This window comes from Phycodurus eques, chromosome 14, assembly GCF_024500275.1.
Source record: "Phycodurus eques isolate BA_2022a chromosome 14, UOR_Pequ_1.1, whole genome shotgun sequence".
In the NCBI taxonomy this organism is placed as follows: Eukaryota; Metazoa; Chordata; class Actinopteri; order Syngnathiformes; family Syngnathidae; genus Phycodurus; species Phycodurus eques.
This window is the reverse complement of record NC_084538.1, coordinates 11,528,500-11,555,066: the sequence shown is the minus strand read 5'-3', so window position 1 is coordinate 11,555,066 and position 26,567 is coordinate 11,528,500. Positions and strand designations below refer to the sequence as shown.

At 41.1% G+C, this 26,567-nt stretch overlaps 2 protein-coding genes across 7 annotated transcripts in view; one reads left to right on the top strand and one right to left on the bottom strand.

Annotated features, from left to right (window-relative positions):
• The window catches only part of impg1b (interphotoreceptor matrix proteoglycan 1b), a 33,035-nt gene extending 20,269 nt beyond the window's left edge, over positions 1–12,766 (top strand). For 3 of the 4 annotated variants that reach the window (XM_061696769.1, XM_061696770.1, XM_061696768.1), the window contains 6 exons: positions 1,043–1,262; positions 4,938–5,148; positions 8,890–9,075; positions 9,158–9,341; positions 10,880–10,963; positions 12,157–12,766. In XM_061696769.1, coding sequence (XP_061552753.1) covers positions 1,043–1,262; positions 4,938–5,148; positions 8,890–9,075; positions 9,158–9,341; positions 10,880–10,963; positions 12,157–12,240 — 969 coding nt within the window. In that variant the 3' untranslated portion in view covers positions 12,241–12,766. The remainder of the gene's footprint in view (positions 1–1,042; positions 1,263–4,937; positions 5,149–8,889; positions 9,076–9,157; positions 9,342–10,879; positions 10,964–12,156) is intronic. The other variant, XM_061696771.1, reaches the window with a different exon arrangement.
• A 1,175-nt stretch (positions 12,767–13,941) lies between these two features.
• Positions 13,942–26,567, bottom strand: part of myo6b (myosin VIb) — a 51,631-nt gene continuing 39,005 nt past the window's right edge. The window contains exons 28-33 of one of the 3 annotated variants that reach the window (XM_061696166.1): positions 24,017–24,177; positions 23,794–23,844; positions 20,187–20,290; positions 18,186–18,320; positions 16,559–16,777; positions 13,942–14,575 (exon numbers count right to left, since the gene is read on the bottom strand). In XM_061696166.1, coding sequence (XP_061552150.1) covers positions 14,376–14,575; positions 16,559–16,777; positions 18,186–18,320; positions 20,187–20,290; positions 23,794–23,844; positions 24,017–24,177 — 870 coding nt within the window. In that variant the 3' untranslated portion in view covers positions 13,942–14,375. Of the gene's footprint in view, positions 14,576–16,558; positions 16,778–18,185; positions 18,321–18,880; positions 19,964–20,186; positions 20,291–23,793; positions 23,845–24,016; positions 24,178–26,567 lie in introns of those variants that run through there. The other 2 variants (XM_061696167.1, XM_061696168.1) reach the window with 2 other exon arrangements.

Below are 26,567 nucleotides of genomic sequence, written 5' to 3'. Positions count from 1 at the left end.
TCTCTAATCCATTGTTCACGGATAATGTTTACATTGGCGCTCGGAGACGAATGGTTGGGAATGGTGGATAACATCCTCGCCATTCCTACCGGAGACTATTAGCTGCAGGGAAGTGGTTATCATTAACGTGTCGACCGGCAAGATGTGAAGTAACCCCATCAGAGGTGAGCGACTTAAGGGCCTTCTTATCTCCCGTTCCACAGCCTGTCCAGCTAAGGTCGAATCTCCTCCCTCTTAGTGTTTGCCTTCATCTGCAGCCCCACATGAAGCGGCTGGGGAGAGGGAGTGCGATCAATTCCCATTAATGCGGGGGCAGTACTTGAGCCGGTTGACTTCCTCCTCCGCTAAATATTGCCAGCATCATCAGTCTATAGTTTAATAGGTTGTTTTTTTCCCTCCCCTAGTATCACAGCTACAGGCCCGAGCCACTGGGGCTCCTTTAAATGAAAGCAACGTTTGTGGTCTGCAGTGTGTGTGTGTGTGTGTGCGTTAGTTTATTTTTGCCTTTGCATGCGAGGCCTTGCTTGTTATGCGTGTCTTTTGCTAAGTGGATGATCCCTCTCCTTCTCTATATTCCGCGAACACAATTAGCACGTTCTGTGCCGTGCTACTAACACGACCCCTAATTTCGCCTCTCGATCTTATGATGCAGAGCGCCATCATGGCGGGATTTCATGCTCGCATTAAAAATTCAATCACAAACTATTCATAGCGAGCACACTGTAAAATGTGACCCAAATTGTTTCTGGAACGGACGATGCAGTGCCAACCTCAACCTTCAGACGATTCACAGTAGATCCTGTTGCTGTGATCTTCTTCTCAGGGGGGGACATAGATGTTGAATGGGTCTTGTCTTCTCAGGATCAAGACACAATTCCTATTTGCTCTGATCTTACCTCACAGCCCCTTTTTCCACATTCAGTTTTTCTTCAGTACTAACCAAGCTTTTAACCACATATAAAGCTAAGAAAATCATATCATGCTTCTACTTTAGTCAGGACAAACTCAAGTAAAACTAATTTACCTCCTCATCATCCTACAGCTTTTACCTTACCTTGAGTCCAATCTGACCGGATTCAAACAGCTTAAAATCCTCAACTTCCGTAACGGCAGCGTGGTGGTTAACAGCAGGCTGAAGCTGGACAAGGAGGTGCCGTACAACGTGACTGAGGCAGTGCACTGCGTGCTCGAAGACTTCTGTAGCGCCGCGTCCAAGCGACTCGACATCGAGATTGATAGCCGCTCCCTGGAGATAGAACAAGGTGAGATGTCCTTGCTGATAGAATCTCTGCTACACACTCTGTTTTTGTATTCTCTCTCCTTTCAAGAGTACAACCGCAAAAACTAGCGCAACTCCAAGTAAAAGAAAAAGCTTCACTCAGTTGCATCTTAATGCTGAACTGTCTTGAGAAAGTAATAGTTTGTATGTCTTAAGGCCCTGTCACATACTTGTTTTTCAATCTATGATCATCTATGATTTGCAAGTGAATGCAATTTGCATGATAGACATGTCCACCCAATTTTGTGTCGATCGGTCAAACCGGTGTCTGGGGCAACATTTTCTAGCTGCCCAGGGGCCCCTACTGAGTGAGTGCCACAGGTCATGTTCGGGGTCACTTAAAATGCATCCATTTTTACCAGGCAACGCACAGTTAAAAACAATTGGTGATCTTTTGGGCAAGTTGAAGCTCCTAAAATGGTGATCTATTTGAAGAATTATGATAAATAATTACTCCAAGACCTACACATTGCCTGGTGTTTGAGCCCAAAATAAAAGTTGCAGTCCCCTCAGCCCTCTCCTTGAGCCGTCACCTTTTCGTGGCGGAGGGGTTTGTGTGTCCCAATGATCCTAGGAGCTAAGTTGTCTGGGGCGTCACGCACCTGGTAGGGTCACCCATGGCAAACGGGTCCTAGGCGAGGGACCAGACAAAGCAGGGCTCCAAAAACCCCTATGACGAACAAAATATATGGATCTAGGTTTACCTTGTCCGGACGCGGGTCACCGGGGCCCCCATCTGGAGCCAGGCCTGAAGGTGCGGCTCGATGACGAGCGCCTGGTGGCCGGGCCTGCACCCATGGGGCCCGGCCGGCCACAGCCCGAAAGGGTAACGTGGGTCCCCCTTCCCATGGGCTCACCACCTGTGATAGGTGCCATTGGGATCGGGTGCAGTGTGAGCTGGGCGGTGGCCGAAGGCGGGGACCTTGGCGATCCGATTCCCGGCTACAGAAGCTGGTTCTAGGGACCTGGAATGTCACCTCTCTGGCAGGGAAGGAGACCAAGCTGGTGTGTGAGGTCGAGAAGTTCCGACTAGATATAGTCGGGCTCGCCTCCACACACGGCTCTTGATAGGGTTTGGACTCTTTTCCACTCTGGAGTTGACCACGGTGAGAGCGCCTGTACGTTGGGGTTCACCCAGGTGGACGAGAGGGTAGCCTCCCTCCGCCTTCGGGTGGGGGGACGGGATCTGACTGTTATTTTTGCCTATGCACCAAACAGCAGTTCAGAGTACCCACCCTTTTTGGAGTCCTTAGAGGGGGTGCTGGAGAGCGCTCCCGCTGGGGACTCCATCGTTCTGCTGGGGGACTTCAATGCTCACGTGGGCAATGACAGTGAGACCTGGAAGGGCGTGATTGGGAGGAACGGCCCTCCCTCCCCCGATCAGAACCCGAGCGGTGTTCTGTTATTGGACTTCTGTTCTCACCACGGATTGTTCTCACCATAACGAGCACCATGTTCAAGCATAAGGGTGTCCACACGTGCACTTGGCACCAGGACACCCTAGGTCGCCGTTCGATGATCGGCTTTGTGGTCGTGTCATTGGACTTGGGCCGCATGTCTTGGACACTCGGGTGAGGAGTGGGGCGGAGCTGTCAACTGATCACCACCTGGTGGTGATTTGGCTCCGATGGTGGGGGAAGATGCCGGTCTGACGTGGCAGGCCCAAACGTATTGTGAGGGTCTGCTGGGAACGTCTGGCAGAATCCCCTGTCAGAAGGAGTTTCAACTCCCACCTCCGGCAGAACTTCACCCACGTTCTGGGGGAGGCGGGGGATATTGAATCCGAGTGGACCATGTTCCGCGGCTCTATTGCGAGGCGGCCGACCGGAGCTGTGACCGTAAGGTAGTCGGTGCCTGTCGTGGCGGCAATCCCCGAACCCGTTGGTGGACACCAGCGGCGAGGGATGCCGTCAAACTGAAGAAGCAGTCCTATCAGGCCTTTTTGGACTGTGGCACTTAAAAAACAACAACAACAACCTTAGCTATAATAAAGTGCTGTAAATAAAGATTGAACACAAATAGAAAGCCTTAATTGTCATTGCAACAACATTTGGGTTATGAAAACATAAAACATCCAATAGCAAAAGGATAACAAGCATATACTACTGGTAGGATCAATGCTCTCACGGCGGAAGAGTTTCTCGATCCTTCATGAGTGGGGCTTCATGACGGGAAGCGGCTGGCATCAGCTCGGCTAGCCAGAGGCAAGCAGCACTGAGCGGGGAGGGAGAGGTAAAGGGAGACGGAGTTTTGACCACCTCCTCTTGTTGTTGCAATGGTGAAATTGTCTCGGCAAATGTTAACTGTTCATCTCCTTTGTAGCACCGGGTCACTGTTAAACGTGTTAAAATAAAAATCCAAATTAAATCGCTGAACATAACGGGCGACAAACTACACTGTTGGCTGGAAGAGCTATCCCCTCGTCTTTAAAAGGTAAAACGTTCTGATGACATTTCGGCCTCCAAAAGTACCTCCACCGAACAATTGAATATATTGCCCCGACTACACAACCCCACATTATCACACATTTAAAGAATGAGGTTATTTTTTCCATCAGATGGAGCTCAGTAGCTTGAAACAAAAAGACACTTGAAATTAGTACACAACCTAATCTTTTCACCGGAAATGTTCTTTCCGTGCATGTGGTCCATTGGGCATATAAACGTATGACTGGATGCTTTGTGACCTTGCTGAAAATGTCAAATTTGCATATGAAAATGGAGAGAAGCTGTTATTAAAGTGATATTGAGAAATAAATAAATGAAACCACGTTGATAAGGCATGACTGGACGTTTTGTAACCACATAGCAATGCTCGGGCATCATTGTCATTCAGTGCATGATTAACTCACAGCATAGCATGCAAATATCCTTCTGGCCATGCCATGGCAGACTGTGATTTCCACATTTCCAGACCCATCTATTTTCTGTACTGCATGTCCTCATTCGGGTCATGGGTGAGCTAGAGCTTATCCCAGCTGATTGTGGGTGAGAGGCAAGATGAAATTTATTTATTAAAAATTTATATGGGTTCGCAGTCATAATGGGCCTTCGAGGGAAACCATAACTACAATGTGGCCGTGACAAAGATGAGTTTGACACCCCTGAAAAGTCTTCGATTAAACTAACATGAAGGTTTTTGTAATGTGGGAGGAAGCCGGACTAGCTGGGGAAAACCCACGCAAGCACAGGGACGACATGCAAACTTCACACAGGAAGGCCTGAGCTGAGATTAGAACCTTCAACCTCAGAACTGTGAGGCAGATGTGCTCACAACTCGGCGTGTGGTGTTTTGACTGAGAAAACGTTATTGTATTGACTTCACAGCCTATGGCGCGGTGATGAATAATAATGTCCAATTTACGGAGCTTGACTTGTTCTTCTCTAATGAAGTTTAGTCAGTTCTGGACTCAAGTCGTATGGTTAGTCATGCCACAAGGTCAAAGTCCCCAGTCGTCCCCCCTCCTCATAAACGTGATGCATCTTGTTTGCACGCACGAGCTCCCAACTGTATTATCTTATTAAAAGTCGACGCCTCGCTGTTCATCGATCAAAGCGCCCTTTCATTTATTCTCTGAACCTAGGGATGGCGTTTGGCTGGCTGGCTGACTATGTACGCCGCGTTCATGTTAATGTCGCTCTCCTGCTTTTTCCCGCAGCTGACGAAGCAGACCCGTGCAGGTTTCTGGCCTGTAATGAATTTTCACGCTGTGTGGAGAACAGTTGGAACAACGAAGCTGAGTGTCTATGTGAGCCAGGCTACAGCGCTGTGGATGGCCTTCCGTGTCAGAGCGCATGCGACCTGCAGCCAGACTACTGCCTTAATGGAGGCCTGTGTGAAATCATTCCAGGCCATGGAGCCACATGCAGGTGCAATACTCAGAAAAAAAACACCAGCTAATTGCAGGGCACATATATATACGAACATGGACAAACAACTATTTATACTCACATTGACACCTAAGACAATGGACTTTTTGCAGATAGCGCCATGACGTCATATCCGCTGCGGGTAATACGTTTGACCCTCTTCTGGTTCGGTGAACTACGAGAGCCTTGTATTCATAATCTCGAGTAAAATAACGAGTATGAGCCTTATTAAACATTTTAGATTTTTTTTCATTCCAAAAGCAGCACAATCTATACCATGAACATTGTTGTGCACATCGTCATTCAAATTTGATGACGTTTTAAGCAACCAAAGATTTTCAAGCAATGTTTGACTTGCCTGTGATTACGTGTCTCAGAACTTGCTTTCCTGGATACCGCAGTGCATACAAGCATTACATTAATAGGAGAAATAGACGTGTTCTGGGAACTGAAAATAAACTCTACATTTGTAATACAAATACATTTTGTACTGTACTGGTGTTTTTAGGCCACAAAAAAGTGCTTCAAATTTACAGACAATCTGATTTAATGGACGACCCCTCCCCCTTATTAGTCTGTTCCACTGTACTTATATATGCATAGAATACAAAGGTCGATATTTTCTGCTTAAATACCGTAATTTCTCGTGTATAATGCGCACCCATGTATAATACGCTCCCCCAAAGTTGACCTAAAAATTCTGGAAAACCCTTCTACCTATGTATAATGCATTTTTACAATGCATGATTTTGCTTCTGCCCATATGATCAAAACATTAAGTATTATCTGTATTTTGTTATTTTTAAAAAAATGTTTTTTTTTTTAAGTTCAGCACTTTATTTGAACACGTAATACTTTCTTTTTTAATTACTTGCTATCATTTTGAAATTCACAGGCCTACCTTTATTTAGTAAATTAGAAAACACACAGTTTTACTCATATGTTTGATTACCCAGGCAGAATTTGTAAGATGGGTACAATTCTTTAAAGAAAATATGAAGGGCCAGGCGAAACACATTTAACTTGATTTTAATGGGATTCACATTATACGGTCAAGCATTTCAGAAAAGGATTATCATTAAACAAAACATAACCATAAAGAAATTAATGATGGTTGTTGTTCAGTCATCAGTCATATTTGAAAAAAAAAAAAAAACATTTCACAAATTCTGCCAGGGTATGTACAGTGGCGGAGCTAGTCTTTTATCCTTGGGGTGGCCAGGGGGTGGCCAAGGCTATTTCAGAGGGTCCACAGACTATGACAATGAATTTGTTTCTCGACCACTGAATTGCAATCCGAGTCTCTAAATGTTGCAATGTACATACTAAGCACACAGAAGATGAGGTTTGTGCGCATAAAGTTTATTAACAATATCTACAACACAATGTACATAGAAACACAACTGCAACATTTTTTCAATAATCACAGAATAACCCACTCACAGTTATCCACTCTCTCTCTTGCTCTCTCTCTCTCTCTCTCTCTCTCTCTCTCTCACACACACACACACACACATACAGAGAGAATTACCCACTCACAGTTACTCACACGAGCTATTCACTCACACTCTCTCTGTCCACCTTACCGTAGCCTGACTTGCTTCTATTTAAAAAGCAGTTATATATCTGTCTTTTCATTTCTCAACGGACCCTATGAAAAATAAAGACCCGTTTTGTTACTCTGACCATCACTTACAATTGTACAATGTTATCAAATCCCCACTTCAAGCCGAAACAATGCCAGGGGAAATAAACCACTGTAGATGTAAGTTTAATATTCAAACTTTCAGCTACTCAGTGGTTCCCAACTGGTTTTGCCTCAGGACCCAAAATTTACCTTATTCATTAAGTTGCAACCCAAATGTTTGACATTCTTTACCAACTCAAATTTATTTCACAAAAAAATAGCCCAGTAATACAAAAGCCTTTATGCACTGTTGAAAACATGAAAACAGTTGATTGTAAATGAAAAAACATGACAAATATGAAATAAAAGGCACACTTTTTATGAAGTAAATAAAAAGGCTGACTTCTTGAATCAAATAATAAAATAAAACAGACAAAATACTTAATTACAAAGGCAGAATTCACAGGTATGCTATACCTATTTTAAACAAGCTACACCGGTGATACTGGTGAAATTTCAGAAATCAAAATGAAAAATAAAGCCAGAATTCACTTGAATCACAATATTTGTGCTTTTTAAAACAGTTACACTTGTGATGCTCATTAACAGCACTTTTGTGATGCCCTCAACTCTTCAAGTTTTCATTGAAAGCACTCCAGAAGTTTGTCTTAAATGTGTTTTTAGCTAGCCTGTTGTGCATTACTTTATGCATGGAATAAGATGCTGCATAGAAGAGAAAAAAAATGCACCACTTTTGACACTGTAGCGGTGTCAGTTTTTAAGCTTTTAAACAAACATATCAGTATACCAACACTTTAGAGACATAACAAAGGGCAAAACACGAAGAATAATGCCCCAGCCACCTTCACGTCATATTTCATTGAAGACAACAGCTAGTTTCATTCCTCTAAAATCATAGGAGAAACACGTCAATATGAGCAGCAACCCGAATTTAAATGCAGACGTTAATGTGGAGTGGCTGTTGGAAGCTGACACTGGTCATGTGTCGACACCAAACCTGATACCCCGGTTTTATAATAGTAAAGCGGCTGTGCTAAACACTTGTCCACCGCCTCTATATATTCATTAATTGTAATTACATTGCCCCCAAACTTGGCAGGATGTCAGATGTCGGCTGACTTACCCTGAATGCACAATCAGATCAACAAAACCATCCATTCATCCATTTTCCATAGCGCATGTCCTCATTAGGGCCTCGGATGAGCAGGAGCCAATCCCAGCTAGTCAATAAACACTTTTAGAGCCCTCAACTGGATGAAAGATGGCCTGAACTGAGATTCAGACTTTGGACCTATTGGCTGTGAGGCTAACCACAACTCCAGTATGCTGCCTCAACCAAAAGAGCTGTTTAACATTTTAGCATGAAAATGCATGTTTAATCTACATGCATTTTCATTAACTTGGGAATGTCCAATGAAATGCAAATTTCTCAACATTCTAAGAAAAAGCATTTTTTTTAATTGTAAAAAACAAAAAACAAAAAATTGGAGATCCATGCTTTTAATTGGACAGCACTGTTATGTAATTTTATATCTCAGGGGGATATGTGGCTGTCTCAGGGGAAGTCAAAGATTTGTGTGGTTCACGTTGGTGTAAATTTTCCAAAATAGCCAAAGGAAAAGCAAAACAGTAATTGTTTTGTTAATTGCTAAAAGTTATTAATGGGAAAACACACTAATCGGGGAGGAGGCAGGGTTGGTGCCCACCACGTTTAGCAAATGGTGCTTTTTATTTCTTTCGATACATATTTTACAGACTTGTGATTCAGTTGAAAAATCTATTTCCTTAGGGTCTGTCTGTCTGACTTCCTGTTTCTGCTAGATTCTGAGCCAATTTGTTGATCTATGTTTCTGCATATTTAAAATGTATGTCAGCTGTGTAGTTCAGAATGAGCTACGGACGTTTGTGTTATTTTGTATATTGACTGTGAAGAAAAATGGGAATTAAAGAAAATATAGCCATGACATGCACATATATAGGGTTTCCTTGATTTTAACCCACTGTGGGTCCCCCCCAACATTTGTTCTTCCCATAAAGTGGTTTGTTGTATATGTGCCCTATTCTCCCTAACCTAGATTATTTCCATGTTCCAGATGCCCTGCAGGAAAATACTGGCACTACCATGGAGAGCGCTGCAGCGAGCTGGTGTCGGTACCACTCGACCCGTCGCTAATTATAACCTGCCTCGTGGGGAGCCTCTGCCTCGTTTGCGCCATCATCGGCATTCTGGTGTTCATTAACAAGAAGTGCACAGCGACGAGGAAGGCAGTGACTTTGGTGTAAGTTAGAAACGCTTCAGTGTTCCTGTTATTTATGTGATGTGAGGCTTTTTTTAAAAAACGTTTTCCCACCCCCCACTAGGCACAGCCTTGCTCCCTATGCATTTGAAAATACTTTGAGGGTGAACCCAGTATATGAGAGTGACGATGGCATCTTAAGCCAAGTGTCCACATTGCCGTGTCCCTCCAGTTCATCCTCACCCCACTCTCACCAGTCTGAGCAGGAAGTGTATGCCTCAGTTGAAAACATACATCTCAGTATTGAGGTACACAGTGCTGAGCGGCACGAGCACTTGAACTAACCGCCACGCTACTAACCGCTCAAGTAGCCGACTCACTGCTCTAACACACTCTCAGGCATTTTTTTTTTTTTACATCAGAACCTCGAATTCCCAATTGGTTTGGGTTTTGAAATAGTTTTTCCCATAGGTAAAAAAGGCAACAAAAATAATCCATTCTAGGTTCACACTGTAGAGCTAATGCTGAGGTCTTGCACAATAACCTGAGGTCTCAAAGGAAGTCATGCACGACAACAGTCCATTGTTTTGAGAAAAAAAAAAAAAAAAAAGCCACAAAGATCCAAATAAAAAAGCAAAAAGCAATAACACCACCAAATGCATTAATCATTTCCATATATAGATACAATCTTTTGATGCTCAGTTGTTTTTGAACTGAGCTCAAATGTCAAGCAGAAAATGAAGAAGGATGACAGCAGTCCAAATCAGAAAGCCACAAAAAGCCAAATAAAAAAACAAAGGTTAATCACTAAAAGCGGCTAATTTTGAAAAAATTCTTAGGTGCGGGTTTGAGGGCTGTGGCTCACCAGATTTAGTAGAGGACATTGTAGTTGATATTTAAAACAGAACAGCGATTGCAAAAACTTTTCGCAATTGTTTGTTTCTGACTTCCTGTTCCGACACGCCAGTCTTTGATCATAGCTTGTCATTCAAATAGCCAATTGGGTGTGACCGCTACTTGACATTGTTTTTCCCCAAAGGGCCATAAATTCTGACAAGCAACAAATGACAAATGAACACGAACAGGAATCCATGCAATTATGCCAGCAATTATATCAGTCTATGTTACTGTAAATATTAGAGCTCGGAATAACCCTCTTGTTATTTGTGTTGACAGTAACGAATGACTTCCAAATCAGAATGAAATTGTTACTCCTCCTTGTACTATGCCGAAAGAAAGAGATGTTATCTTCCAACTCATGAAATATCCAATTAGATTATTTGAAAACTATCTATGGAACCAGAAAGAGAGTACGCTGGTGCGTTTTGGCTGCCACTTCATCCAGAAATGTTTTTCTTTTTAGTTTAAAATGGCTTACTTTAACCAGGATGCCATGTCGTACCATGACCATAGGTAGAATCCGGGTTGGCTTTGTGCCCGTTTCAGTGCCGTAAATCCTGGCTGGGGACACCTGACTCCTTTCTAGCTATACAGCTGGCTCGCTATTTTTCATGAAGAATACCAATCCCGACTTTAGAGGCTCCGCTGTATTTGCGTCGAAGTGTGTAAGGACCTGCTCTGAAGATGCAAAACACAGATGAGGCTCCCTACAATGTCACAAAACATCCAAATCTGCGGTGCAAAACCCTCCAAAGATGACATCTGCTGTGTAGTTATAGCTGTAGGTCAAAATGCTTGTTGTACTGTAGCGCTCGTCACTTTTTATTTACTCTCCATCTGCTTACGTGCTCTCCAGGCACCTCTGCTGGCATGAGAAATTAATGAAGTGTGTTGTAAACACAGCAGGTGCTCACTTTGTGTGCATGTGTGTTTGTCTTTCCCTTAGATCCCCAGACAACTCTACACCACAAGATCCGAAAAGTTAGTGTCGGAGCTGGTGGACTTCCATCAATGCATCCCGCACAATGAGGTGAGAAACAACACACTGTCAAATGACACCCGGGGATAGTAGAGAATGAGTGGGAATGAGATGGATTTATGATTAAACAATGCTTTGCTCCCTTCAGGTTAAATATGCACTTTATCTCCAAGTAGGCATGTAAATATTTTATCACGTTTGCATGAAATATTGTATAGCTCTATAAAACATGCAAAGCAAAATGTGTGCATGAGACGAACCCAATTCTTCCCAACAAGTAGTGCATTGCTCAATTGTTTTGTGCATTAGCAATCTGCTCAGAACAAAGAAATAGTTTTAGGACCACCCCTTAGATTTTCAACTGGATTTATGTACATCTGGTCTTGGGCACGGCCTCTCCAAAACTGGACCACTGGAAAAATTCATGTATGTTTTTGGCAATTTTAGCCTGATTTGGATGTTTTCCTACTCCGTCGCACCGCTCGACCCTCTCATTCAGACTTCAAACAATATGGTAAATTGTTGTCATATATAGCATACAGCCAGTACTTGCCAGAAATACATGCAACGCCTTGTTGCTGTCAGCCTCTTCATAGCCTTCCTGATCAGGTTTCTCTAATCCACAAAAAGCCACTCCGCCACAAAAAATGACAAAGAAAATCCCAGATAGATGACAAAAAGGAGATTTGTTGTCACTCAACATGTTGGACACAGCCAATTCACCAATTCTTGCAGCTTCTTTAATGTTGCTGTCGGCCTGCTTGCAGCCTCTCTGACCAATTGTGTCGCAAAATGTGACAAAAATGCCCAAAAAGCTCAGACATATGACAAATGGAATAGATTGTTGTCACATGAAGGAGACAACCAATCCCTGCCAGAAATTCCAGCAGCTACTTCAATGCTGCTGTAGGCCTCCTCGTAGCCTCCCTGAAGAGTTTTATTTTCTCCTTTAATCCATTTTCTGGGGAGGTCCAATTTTTAGTAACATCAATGTGTTCCATTGTACAGTATATCTAATACCTTGTAAATTCCTTTGTGCCTTGTCCTGACTGATACCTTTTAAACATGTTGGCTTTTGGAAATGGAAGGAAAATCCCAAAACAACAGTGGAACTTTGTCTGGGATTAATCAGAGAGTGTGCATTGTGCAGAGTTGCATTCAATGTGGAAACAATTCTAAATGATTGTGCAACCAGAGTGTGTGGCCTTCTTTTTATCTATTGTATCTCTCCTTTCTTCTCTCAGACGTGGCGACTGCCAGATGAATACAGAGCATGTTTTCTTCTGTGGACATCAGACAGCGAAGGCGATGAGGCCACCGTGGTGTGATGGCGTGGTGGCGTCCTGGGGCCGCAGTTGCCACAGCAACAAACCGAGCGAAGGATCTATGCTTAACTGTATCTTTGATGCCACGCCCCCTACTCCCCGAAGCCCTCGTAGAGCGTTAGGTCATGAATTGTTCATAGTGACGAATGTGTCGTGCTAGACAGAGCGCTATGGATATTCCAATGTGTGCGGATTGATGTTGTTTTCATGAGGAATCGAATATTTATTACACATAATGAATGGTAGGAAAATTTCCTGTACGGCAGTTCTTTCCTCACAATGAGGTATTTATTATTTACAAAGTGGCACACTTTTGGTATTTCACTTTAGACATTCATTTTATACGCCATTGTCGCATCCCAAAAATAAGTGAATAAATGTATTAGCTGATAATATCTTCAAAAAATGGTTTAGGAGTTGTAAAAGATCTTTAAAGCTTCTCTGAGTCTGATCATTCATCTTTGAGGATTTGGGCTTTTTGTACACATTTTACTCTTAAAATAAAGAATGAAATGTTTTTGCAATAAGTATTGGCTTTTTTTTTTTTTTTTTTTTTCATGGCAGCTGGAAGGGTAGCAATACATATATTGCATCTCCAATAATAAATGTCATGCCTCAATTAATTGTTGGGTGCTTTGTCCACAGAAAGAAAGAAATGGCACGTTTTTTTCCTGTCAGGTAAAAATATTCCTGCTAACAGATGCCAGGCTGCAAATTCATACTTGGAAGGTGTGTCATCCATTGAAAAAAATAAACACCACCTTTCCCAATCATAAAAAAATATTTTTGCGAACAGACGCCATGCCTCCGCGAACAGACGCCATGCCTCAAAGTTGTGCCGTCCGCTGAAACAAACTCTCTTCTCAAAAAGAGAGCTCTTTTTTTTCCTGGGAAAAATATAACCGTTAAGAGATGCCATGCTTCAAATAATCCCTGGCTGTTTCTTCGATCAAAACAAATAAATGCCTCACCTCAAATATTTCCCCCCCCCAACAGGATCTTTTCCCCCCCTTGCAGGAAAATAATATTTCTGCTAATGGATGCAATACAAAAATATCAGGGTGTGTTGTCCACTGAAGCAAATAAAAGCCTCAAGTCAAATAGAACCCCATTTTTTGTTTTTTCCACAGAAAAAAATTAAGACCACTTCAAATAGATGACACCTCTTTTTTTCACGAGAATTTTTTTTTTCCACTCCCCAAATGCCCGTTGAGCATGTTGTCCCCTCAAACAAGTAAATATCTTACCTCATATAATGGCCTACTTTTTTCAAATCAGGGAAAAAAACACCAGCCAGAAAAGTAAGTAACAATTCCCCTTTGCAAATAACCAGACGGCAAGCATTTGGACATACGTTAATTGAGACCAATTATTGCTTTGATGAAATAATTGACTGTGTTTAGCTTGTTCAAGCACACTAAAGGCGCAACTTCAAGAACGAACGCCTGCAGTGAACCTTTAATCTGCTTTAATGCCGCTGATCACCTGCGTGCGCGCGAGCATCGGATGAACAACAGCCGTACATTTGCCTTCGTTTTAAATAATCTGTACGTTAAACTCGTTTGCCGCAATTCCGATTAGGACGTCAAGTCCAGTTAGGAGTTACTTCCGAGTAAATGCTGCCCTACTCACGATTCTTCATATTTTGACTTTAGTGAGCTCAGGCGCTACAGCATGAAGAATAAAAACATACAATGAAGAATATAAGGGTAATATATTTTATTCTCTACAGTGTTGCATTGAAAATACAAACAAAACACAAAGATGAGAGATGATGTGTGAGCGTTTTGAACAAGCAAACAAACACACTGCAAACGTGAAAAGCAAAAAGGTCCTCCTACATATCAAGTGGGCATCAATACAAAAAAAGGTTAAAGGATGAGATTAAAAGATGAACGTAAAACGATGTTTTAAGCTCAAGAAACAACATAAGACCCTTACACACATAATTAAAACAACAATTCATGTCCCGCTCATTAAGGTCTCAGGTTGAACTTTTTGGTGAGGTGCAATTTTAAGGCCTCTTCAAAGGTGGTGAGCACAACATCTCCAAACAACACAGCATGAAAGGAAACTGGTAAGATTGCATCATCTGTCACATCCCGCTTGCCTTCTGACACGTGTTGCTTTGCACGAGTTCACTTGAGGAGATTCTGCAGCATGGCGGTGGCGTACGTGGGCCGCGCCTGCTTGTTTTCAATGGCTTTCTTCAGGTAATGGATTCCGTCGCAGCGCTCCCAGATTTCCTCGAACTGCCTGGGCAGGATCTCGGCACCCCTCTTTCTGGTCAGACCGGTCTCTTCAAGACTCAGCTCGCACATCTCCATATCATCTTTCCCTGAGGAGGGAGACAATTCCAAATGGACAAAATTCTCATTCCCTCAAGAAACTGAGTGTGAAGATACAAGACGACGAAATGTGAAAGAAAGAAAGAAAGAAAAAAGAATTGAGGACTGTATAGCTGGACTTTCACACAGCATATTATAAATACAGCAATCCCAAAATGCAGGGCTTTTGGACATTTTGAGGCAATGCAATGACGTCATTCCCTCATCACTTTGCTTCTCTGCCCATAATCTCAATTTTGATCTTTCTGGAGTAAAATCCAATATTTTGTAACCAATAAGGAGGTTGAGGAAAAAAAAAAATAAATCATAAAATATCATAAAAAAAACCAAACGTTTTGTTACACTGATTTTAAATGTGTTGAGTCAAGGCTTTTAGCTGCAGTGATAACAGCATAAATATGCTTGTTGCTCACATTCAGAGAAAAAAAATATGTTTCATTGACAAGTGATGATTTACACCTGGTCCTTAACTAATTTATTGATGTGGATGTTTAAATTGGTCAACTGGAATCCAACCGTTTACTGCTAGCAATGCATATTTGTCAAGTATAGTATGTAGTATGGATTCTGCCTGACGGCAGCGATATGAAACACACAATGAACAGACAATATCTAGATAATGTATGTAAGGGATGGCAAACTATTGTAGTACAGGGGCAACACACAACCTAATTTGATGTCAAAGGGACCGGACCACAAAAATCATACCATATATATAATAAGAAATAATAAAACCCCAAACATGTACAGTACATTAGGAAAATCTTTAGATTTAATGTCTTTAAAAAAAAAAAAAATCATTTTACAAAACATCCTCAGATTTCTTGAGAAATCTTTGCTTCAGTTTGTCATCTGCATGTGTTCATAATAACTGATCACAGTGATTGTATTTTAAGGCACAAAACTCAAAGGAATTATTACCATTCCATTTTCTACATGAGCATAATAAATTGTCCTTAGTTCAACAATATTATGTATTTTGTCACTTCCAAATGAATACTGAAAGCAGGATTGTCCCACTAGTGGGCCTGTTTTGGCCCACAGGCCATATGTTTGACCACACCCCACAGTATATACTGTATTTGTGATGGTGATGGCTGGGTTCCGCTTACGTTTAAAACCCAGAAGCTTTTTGTGTGTAAAAGCTCATGTGCATTTTTTGATTTACTGTTGAAATCGATTATTTAAAAAAAAATCAGATTAATCACACTTTTGAATTTTGAGTAACTGCAATTAATCACATGCGCCAAATATTTCACAAATACAGTAGTACCACATTTTGCTTCGAGATAGTATTTTAAAAAATGAATGAAAAGAGAGTTCAGCGCTGCACTATATGCAAATTACCTTTGTTTTTTGGGAAGTCCTATCGGGGTGACTTTTCAAGCAAAATTCGCCGTTGAGCACACCAGTCTCAGTCTCCTCACTTATCTTTGCACTGGTGTAAGCATGGCCACCTGGTCACTGACCTTACAGCAAACCCGCACCACATTTCAGATATCCATCCCCGGTTAAGGTAAACGAGTGTTTGTGGTCAAAATAAATTGTGTGATTAATCTGAGTTAATACATGATTCATGCAATATTTTTTTTTGTGTGATTAATCATGAGTGAAGGCTTTACCTTTTCCAGCCCTATTATTTACACAAGGTATAAAAAATGGATGGACATTTTTAAGTAGTATTCACCTTTGGATTAAGAACTGCTGTTAAACAACTAGTTCACACCCATGCCCGTCAACTCCTGGCCTGGTATGCATATTATATTGTTGTCAGTTGTTTTTACATATATACATACATATATATATATATACATACATACATACATACATATATATATATATATATATATATATATATATATATATATATATTTATTTTTTTGACAATGTTTTGATCTGCACACATAACATTTTAAACACCCAAATTCCTGTCTTTATTACATTCTTGTAGTGTAAATGTACTCGTGACTCACCCGCCACCAACACAATGGGCCGTTTGTCCGGGTGCAGCTCCATCTGCCGGGCGATCCACGGCCCGTCAAAGTGGGCATACCACCAGCCCTTCTTCTTATTGTGCGGGTCCTTGTACTGGTCGGCCGGCCGGATGAAAGGAATGCGGAAGTAGCGCTGCTGTCGGTTTATGGCCACTTCTTGGTGCTGGGGCATCATGGCGGGGGTTGGGTTCTGTTGTGCTGTAGGGGGGAGCACAGAGCGCAACATGTCAGTGAATTGAGTGTAAAATTATCCCGTCGCATCATCTCACAAGCAAATGTCTGAGTGTCATGAAAGTTGGAGATGATGACCAATTGTGTGAAGTATTGCTTCTGTTGAGCCATGTTCAATGCTGGATTTATTTCGGTAGGTTTCTAATTCTTTTTTTTGTTTGTTTGTGTTGGACTTTTGTAAAAAAATAAAATAAAATAAATAAAAATAAAAAAATAAACGAAATTTGGATCTGTGCGGTCTAGTGTTGTGCATTTGAGTCCATCTGTTTGTGAGAGGGATCGAGTAAAGATAGACATAAGACAAGCATCAAAGTCTAGCCAGCTGCCATATGACTTCCATCAAAAGGTAGTGTTTTAAATGTGTTTCATTTGACATTACGCTAGTGGTTAATTGCTTTTTATACTTGTGTGATAGATACTGTTAAAAAAATTTATGTGTGATGCTTATAAGCCCCCCATAGTTAATCATTAAAGCTAAGAGCATTTTAATGGTGTTTTGTCCTTTCTAACATATTACTATTAGGCTCCCTAACATCTGATTACACTAGTTTGACAATGAAAATGTGAAAATGTTACTGAAAAACATTACAGTACCTGTACTGTTAACAAGGTTTTATGATTCTGATCACTTAGATTGGAAGAAATAATTCCAAATACAATTGATCTCAAAGGGATGGATTGGATGACAAATTACTTTTTATGCAAATTATAAATATTAACTAAATTCTTCTGAAAACAGTCTCCAGAGAGTTGAGAATCATCATAAAATATTGAACGTGAGAAAAGAAGCATGGAAAAGTTGAACATATCCCCATTCATTATCAGCATCAAAAATCCATTTTGAATAAAATTGTGTAAAATGCCAAAATGCAGATCAGCAGTATGCTTCCATGCAGCAAAACAACTTGTGTTTGTGCGCGCGCGCTTGTGGCACAGAGCAAAGCAGTGAACTGTCATATTAGCGTCTGCTGAACCTGACAAAGCATGACCGGTAGTTACTTGTTAATTACAATAAATATTTTTCAGGCATTGCCCTGTGATTGGCTTGCGACCAGTTCAGGGTGTACCCTGCCTCTCGCCCGAAGATAGCTGGGATAGGCTCCAGCAAGCCTGCGACCCTTGTGAGGATAAAGCGGTACAGGAAATGAAAAAAAATAAATTCATCATATAGGAGGCGGCTGCATTTTCTGGCCGCTGTATTTTGGAGACTAATTGAATTTTCCAAAGCACAGACATCTTATTTACAGACAGGTCATTAATCCCTGCCAATGAATGTGAGGGACGGGAGAGAGACGGAGAAAATAAACAAAACCCTGCTCATGAAGTATCCAAATGCATTGGAATGAAGATGGACAGAAACATTTCCAGAACCGACCATAGTCAGTGACAGACTTTGGAGCCCTCTGATCGCTTCCGTCATCATTGCGTTTCCGATTCTTGGACTTCCATGCATGATAGACCTTCAGGCGCCGGTGGAACTCTTCTCTACAGGCCGCCAAGAGGTCAATGTCTGTCCAAACAAAACATAGCGTTATACATACAATAGATTAGGGGTTACCAACATTTTCTTGGGTACGGATTAATGCGAAATGCTACCAGGTTGATACAAATTAGCTCAAATTCCTTTTAATTATGTTATTTATAATTAATGATATTCTTCTATGTGAAGACACTGACCATGTTAATAATTTCTCACAATAATCAACAATGATTTAAATAATTTTTATGATATTGGGAGTTCAATTTCACTGATGAGTTATTTATAGAACAGGCCTACAGGTGAATTGTGGGCCTTGGTGACCCCTGATATTATATATATATATATATATATATATATATATATATATATTTCTTAACTTATTTATATACGTTTTAGGCCACCTCTAGTTTTGTTGTGGTGATGACCCTTGACACAAAAGTCACTTTGAACTTAGTTAACAAATAAAAAGACTGCTTGCATAATTATGCAAGTTTTATAGGCAGCGCTAAGGAAGAAAGCATTAAATTTTGGTGAACATCTGGATAAAGGTACAGCTACAGGAAGGTATGTGTTTATCCATCCATCCATTTTCTGAGCCGCTTATCCTCACAAGGGTCGCGGGAGTGCTGGAGCCTATCCCAGCTATCATCGGGCAGTTTATTTGGCATCAATGGAACAGTTGCCACCATAAACTGGAACGCAGCTGGCTAACTAACAAACAGATGGACAAATGAACATAAACATAAGAGTTGTTAATGAACAGGTCTGCACTCCACTGAGTGACATTTTAGTTCTATATGGTCATTAAAGAATTGCTTAAGCAGCAAATATAATGGAGCGTCTAATCAAATGGAGTTTTGCATCGTACTGTATATTATGAACCGTAAAGGTTGTTCAATGGATCAATCCAATCCAAGCGCAAATGAAAGGTAACTTTTTGAATGTCACTCAATCCATGAGGGGAAAAAATTTATAACTTTGTTTGATGCAAGTTGAGATCTGATACTGTTACAAACGCACTACATTTAAACGTGATGCAGATAAAACTGACACGTGTTCGACACACAAAAACTTTGTGTTGATGCAAAGGGATGACTATGAATCCAAGGGTGGCTCTGGTGGGATACAATAATGAAATTCTTCATGAGCAAAACACAAATTGATGTGATTATGCTGGACAGCGATATGAATGTCTGAAAAAGTTAAAATTGCTGAAAAATTAGCAACTCGTATGGAACTTTAATAAACATTAATTACAGTTGAGGAAAAATCATCATTTATCAGGAACATTCTTGGAATTAAAAAAATAAAGCGGGTTGATATACCCAAAATTGTAAGTTGAACACAAAGATCCTCCTTGGTGGAGGTAATCAACTCTTGAGCAGTTGGATGAGAAAATATTAGGCTCAAATTCATTGGCCTTCAAGAACTGATTTATGTAAGCAGCGGCATAACATGAAATAGCTTCCACAGATTATCCAGATGTCCTTGGGATCCCACAGGAAGTATCCGAGTTGCTTGATATAACAGTTTCCGCCATAAAGACATAAGCTGGGCAGCCAGTGGAAAGTCATCTGCTCTTCATGCTGACAGAGTAGAAGTTGGCTCAGAATGAGCCGGAAGGGCAGAGGTCCATCATCCTCCATAATGGCGATACCTTCCTTTCTGTGCCACTTTAAAAAAAAAAAAAAAGCCAGCCTAATGAGCAGCTGTCGGAGCACCGAGCGATCAGTCTTTATTTATTGGGCGCAAAATCTTTACTGTCCGCACGCTCCGTGCAGCTGCAGGCTCAGCTTTTTTGGCAACCACACTAGATACTTGTAAGAAATAACTGAGAGAAATCCTCAAAAGTGCTGCAAATGATACACACAAACAAGGGAGCTGGGTTTCTCTCACCACAGGAAGTGTTGATGACATCTCGCAGCTCAGCATACTTCCACTTGCTGAGGTCGTACTTTTTCACGCCTGCAGCGGCTTTGGTTGCCTGCACCTGAGGGCCCCTGTAGGTGAAGACCAGGTGATGATGGGTGTGCGTGCGACGCATACAGATGGAGACAATGACAGTGCACAAAAGGTACACTGCCTCCCAATGCGGAGGAAATACGAGGTCATGGTGTGAGGCTGTTACAATAGTACATATTTCACCTTTCATGAGCAAGAGTTGTATTCTTAACAACCAGCATAAACATCAGCACCGCAATGATTTTAGTCGAAGCACTCTAAAGTATAATTAAGGATTTATTCAGGCAACATAAGTGGTAGTACCGTTTTTAGACAAAAACACATGGGAGAGATGGAGACTGAAACAGGATCACTTGCTTTCTATGACGATATTCCTCTCCCGCTTTACAAGGTGTTTTTTGTCTGAAAACCGTACGAATTTATGCCAGGCCAATAGTTAGTGATGAACATGTGTGAGTACAAACATATTGTTAATGTATTCAATATAATATCCTTTTGTTAGTGTATATGTGGGTTTAAAATTTTACATGTAATTAACGGGGACGGGCAGCACGGTAGAATGTGGTTAGCCCATCTGCCTCACAATTGAGAGGTTTTTGATTCAAATTCTGTCTCCAGCCTTTCACGTTACAGTTTAAATGTTTTCCTCCTGCTTGTGTGGGTTTTCTCCAGACGCTCTGGCTTCTTCTCACATCACAAAAACATGTATATTAGATTCATTGAAGACCCTAAATTGTGTAAAATGTGAGTGTGAATGTGAACAGGTCTTTGACTAGCTATGTCGTCACCCACCCTAATAGGGACAAGTGGTATAGGAGATGGATCAATAATTAATGCTGGACACATTAGCAGTGTAATAAATTCGCACTTTGGTTATAATCACAAATGCTACAACAGCGCTGCAGTGATTTATTGTTGTTTTGATCACAACAATGACTTTGAAACAAATATTAATATTTCCAGGCTTGAAACAACAAACAAAAAAAGGAACAATCTAGTCTAAACTGTCACTTAGGATTTTCCCGCCTCAAAATGTTTAAGGACTGGGCCCACTCTGACAGCCTTCTTATTCATTGGACAGTTACCAGACGTCTGCAGGAGGGCAGCCACCCTGTGCCTGCAGTCGATGAAGATATAAAGACATCCCGCAAAGTGTGAGCTAATGTCTCATGTGTTAGCTAACACACATTTTACGCATGCTCAATTCATTTATTGGCTTCTTTGGTCAATCGGTTGCTTCAACAATAGATTCGTCACAATCGGTCCACAAAAAAAAAAAACAACAACAAAAAAAGCAATGCTTCTCACGGGATTCAATCAAGCATGTCACCAGGAGGGCAACGCAGCACTTTGCCCCCCACCTTTGCTGCTGACTGTTTCAGTGTGTTTACAACCTGCTCGACGACAATGTGCATCTGCTGGCTTTTAGCTCTGTAGTTTTATTTATGAATCAAATGGGAGGCGCAGATCTTCAGACAGTTAACAGCAGGTCTGCACTCACATCCCCAAGATTTCCTGCAGTGTCGAGGCTGCTAATTCAATAATACTGAAGAATTAAGTCCTCTATTTACAGCTGCTAATGTCTAAGAGAAGAGGATGGCTGATCTAATCATCCAGATTACCACTTATAATGAATGTTGACTAAAAAGTTGTGAGAACCATCATCATCAGTCTAGCTGGGACATTGGAAAAAGCATGATCAGGAAGATTGTGCAGGCAGGAAACAAAGCGATGGGCCATTGCTAATAGGAAATGGTTGATTGGTGCAATAAGGGAACAGAGAGAGTCCAAATGGTTATTTTGTTTACTCATAATACACAGTAAGACTACACAAGCAAAGCCAAGAAGTGGGTATACGTGTACTCCATGTACGTATAACTAAGTGTGTTGAGCTTTGTGTGCTATATATGCAAGCACATGTGCATCGGCATATTTGTGGGTACACTCCTTCTGCTAGATCAGGGGTGGCCAACCCGCGGCTCGCGAGCCTCATGGGGCTCTTTAACTAGTTTCATGCGGCTCTTCAGGAGCTGTCACATGACATGCGTCAAAAATGAACTGAGAGTTTGTGTGTGTGAGACAGTGCACACAATGTTAACTGTTGAAAATTACTGATATTATCATGTTGGTGTGGTTATTTTCATTAGATCTGGCTCAGCAGAGGTCTGTGTATGCGTGCATACATGATTAAAAGATGATGTTCCATGTGTATGACGTGGCTCTTTGCAGTAACACAGAAAAAAAAGTGGCTCTTAGTCTCTGACTAGTTGGCCACCCCTGTGCTAGATGAACAAGAGTCTCCTTTATAATTATGATTGTTTATGATTTCAGACACGAGGAGACTGAGGGCACCAAGTCTGATTTCATACACGAGCAGACTGAGGGCAGCAAGAAAATGGAACTCAACGGAAAAGTAGAGACTGTGGAGTGTCATATTGCAGCATTCCGAGCTTAAGGATCAGCGAACGTTAGCTATTTTGTCATTCCTTGCTGTGTATAATAACAATAATACTAACAACAACAAAATAATGACAATAATAATTGCTTACATGTGTATAGTGCCTTTCAAGGGATCCAATAGCGCTTAAAAATAACTCATAGGTGTAATTAAAACATTATCTTAATGGTACCATGTTAGCAAAGGAGTAATTAGCGTTGGCCACGAGCTGATAACTGGCTAGCTTGACACTGAACAGCAGCATGATGGATGATTGAAGTGGAAGTCAGACAAGAAGGTGAGGCTTCTTGTGGGGTTAACATGGGACAAAGCAGGGTGGTAAAGAGAAAGAGAAAGGTCCTTATATTTACAGTATTAATAATAATTTAAAAAAAGAGTATATCTATGTATCACTGAGTTGGTATTTTGACAGGTTGCTAAGCGGCAACATACACGCCAGCGTCCTCGCACTTCCGTAACTCAAAAGGTACAACGCAGCGTTAGTGAATTTGCTCGACAGTAGATGGGTGACCAGTAGTGACTTACGTCACTCATACAGTATGACATCTATAAATGATACCTTGCAATATCTAGGTGTGCCAATTGAAAAGCATCATTTAGTGAGCAGGTACTATGCTGTGGAAAAATGAATGTATTTGTCCAGTTGCTGGGTCGCAACAGCAAAAAGAACACTGTCTCATTTTTTAATGCAATCATCATCGATTCACGCAAAATTAAGATGCAAATCAAGTGAAATAAAAGAACTCAACCGGCGCCCATATTGAGTAGTTTAAATCCATCTTCAGAGGACGTGATGCCTAAACATCAACGTGTGAGCAAAAGAGCAAACTGAGCAAACACGGAGCGTAAGCAGTGTGTTTGATTGGAATAGCACATCCAGTGATTCTAGCTAATCAAAAACTCTATTGTTACATTTGATAGGTGACTGTGGGTTTGGTGACAAGGGCTTTGCTTTGGTGATGTACTCAAAGCAAATCAGAGCTATGCATAGAACTATGATCGGGGTTATGGAACTAATGGAACTAAAGTAAGAGAATAAGTGAATGATTTTTACACCACTATAAAGTTGTGCTGAGTTCTTACATGGCTTTGGCTGAGGATGCAGAGATAGGAAGATCCGAAAAAGCCTCATCACTAAGAGAGGACAGAGTAATAGGAGAAAAGCAGTTACACTTGCATGCAAATCAGCCAGACAGTAGGTTCAATATGGGCTTTGATGCTCGTTCATTCACATCATTGTAAAACTAATGCAACCATGTGCATTTTCCCCTTTTTTCTTTTTTAAATTTTATTTTACATTTAATACCTGCGCAGACTGGGGTCCATCTGACCATCTTCAGTGATCAGCTCGGCCTCGCTCTGAGCAATCCTCATGGCAAGCTCCCTGTCACGTCTCTCCTGCTCCAGCATGGCAGTCCGCTGGACCTGCTCCTCACGCTCCAGAGCAAACTGGATTTCAAGCTCCGTCTGTAAAATCATCCACAAACACAAACACACAAACCGCATGCTGGCTTAATATGGATGGTCTCTACTTTGCCAGAATCTATAAAACAAAACTCTGGTATGTGCTCACGCCTGATTAAAGCTATTACGGTAATCCACTATTAAGAAAGCTTTATTGGTCATGTGTCTAGACAAACACATCAATAGCAGTTTGAGAGTGCTTTCACAACAATAGTTTTCTCCAGATGGATTGACTGGGAATGTCTTCAAAGAATGTGTAGGCCGGTGTCTTCACTAAGATCTTTAAGATCTTTAATGCGTCACTGACCCAGACCCTCACCCCACCGTGCCTGAAGTTGGCTACTGTTGCCCCCCCCCACACCAAAATAAAACAAACAAAAAAAACACCATCAGCCTCAATGACTAATGACCAGACAAGTCGCTCTGACACCAATTAATTAATTTTTTTGACCAACCCGTCTGATGTCACCTCGTGTTCTGTCTCCCAATCATAGTCAATGCACATCAGTTTGCATACAGAACTAACAGATCGTCAGAGGATCCCATTGTCACAGCACTCGACACTGCCATCTCCCACCTGGAACAGCAGCAATTTCACATTGACTAAGTCAATTCATGAGTACATTGAGAGAAGATAATCATTTATTTTGGTATTTTTGTTTGGTGGTGTACTGGAGGATTATTATTTTTTTAAATGTAAAATTGGTGCCTTGCCTCAATAAAGGTTGGAAAACTGCTCTACTGTACACACAACTCAGCACGCACCAAGGCAACCCGCTCATTAAATTTGCAGACGACACCACCATGGGTCTCATCTCTGGTGACAATGAGACTGCATACAGGGATGAGGTCCAGAGGTTGGTGGGCCGGTGGTGTGCGGACAACAACTTGGTCCTTAATACGCTTAAGACCAAAGAACTAACTACTCTAATTATTTGGGGTAAATCATTTCATCGTTGTTGCACCCGCTACCTTGTCTCAACAAACACTATGGTTTTGTCATGCCCTACAATACTGACCTTTGAACTACAGGCCTTCATTAATAAATAATAAAATATTCATTTTAAATATTGTAATTTCCAAATTTACCCCAATGCAAGTGTGATTAAAAATCTCTCTTATTTTTTAAAATAGTAACAGAAGAAAAGAAGACAGTACAAAAAAAATTTCCATCCGTATACCGCTCTCTCAAAAATTATTTTCCTCTCAAACAGTTGTACAACAACAGTTAAGATACACCAACTTTGAGTGCAATAATACATCGGGCAAATTTCTTGCAAATCAACTTCAACGCAATAAAGAAAAATGATTAAATACAGTCAATCAAGATTCAAACAACAATTGTACATAGTCACCCCTAGAATTAAATGAAATATTTAACATTATAGCAGCTGATATGCATCTCTGAACAACCCAGACCAACAAGTAATGGAAACGTTTCTTAATGATCAAAAAATTCCTCAATTAAACAGAAACTAAGGACAGTGTCGACACCCCGTTAACCATCACAGAATTATATTACAGTGATTTAAAAAATATGCAGTCAGGAAGAGAGCCTGGTCGGGACGGAATTTCGGTTGAATTTATTAAACATTTCTGGTCAATACTTGCGCTTCTATTTTGCAGAACAATGAAGGAGATAAAAGATAAAGGTCCAATTAATAACCATGTGAACACAGCTGCAATCACGCTACTACTAAAACCAGGCAAAGACCCCACTCTCTCGGCTAATTATTGGCCCTTATCACTGATTAATATAGATATCGAGATTATATCTAAAGCCCTTGCAGCAAGACTTCAGTCGATAATCCACTGTGACCAGACAGGTTTCATTAATGATTGAAGTTCCACAAATAATGTCAGACGTCGACTAAATTTAATAAGCATGTCACAGCGTAAAAAATTTAAAAGCAATCATCATGTGACTTGACGCAGATAAGGCTTTCAATAAAGTTAAGTGGTCGTTCCTATTTGCAGTACTTTGCAAATTTGGGATTGGAGACTTATTTATACATTAGATAGCAGCATTATCCAACTTGCCAAAAGCGACAGTCACCACGAACAGAATCAAATCACAAAGTTTTTCTCGACAAAGCTGAACCAGACAAGGGTCCCCACTTTCACTAATGCTATTTGCAATATTCATCAAAACAGTAGCAACTGCTATACATCAAAGAGCTAGTATTGAAGGTATCTGCTCGCCAATAGCAGAACACAAAATCAATTTGTACGCGGCTGACCTTTATTTACAAAAACCCAAGTCATCTCTTCACGCTGTCTTCAATCTTATAAATACATTTTCACAATTATCAGATTACTGCATCATCCATCCATCCATTTTATTTACCGCTTATCCTCACTAGGGTCGTGGGCTGCTGGAGCCTATCCCAGCT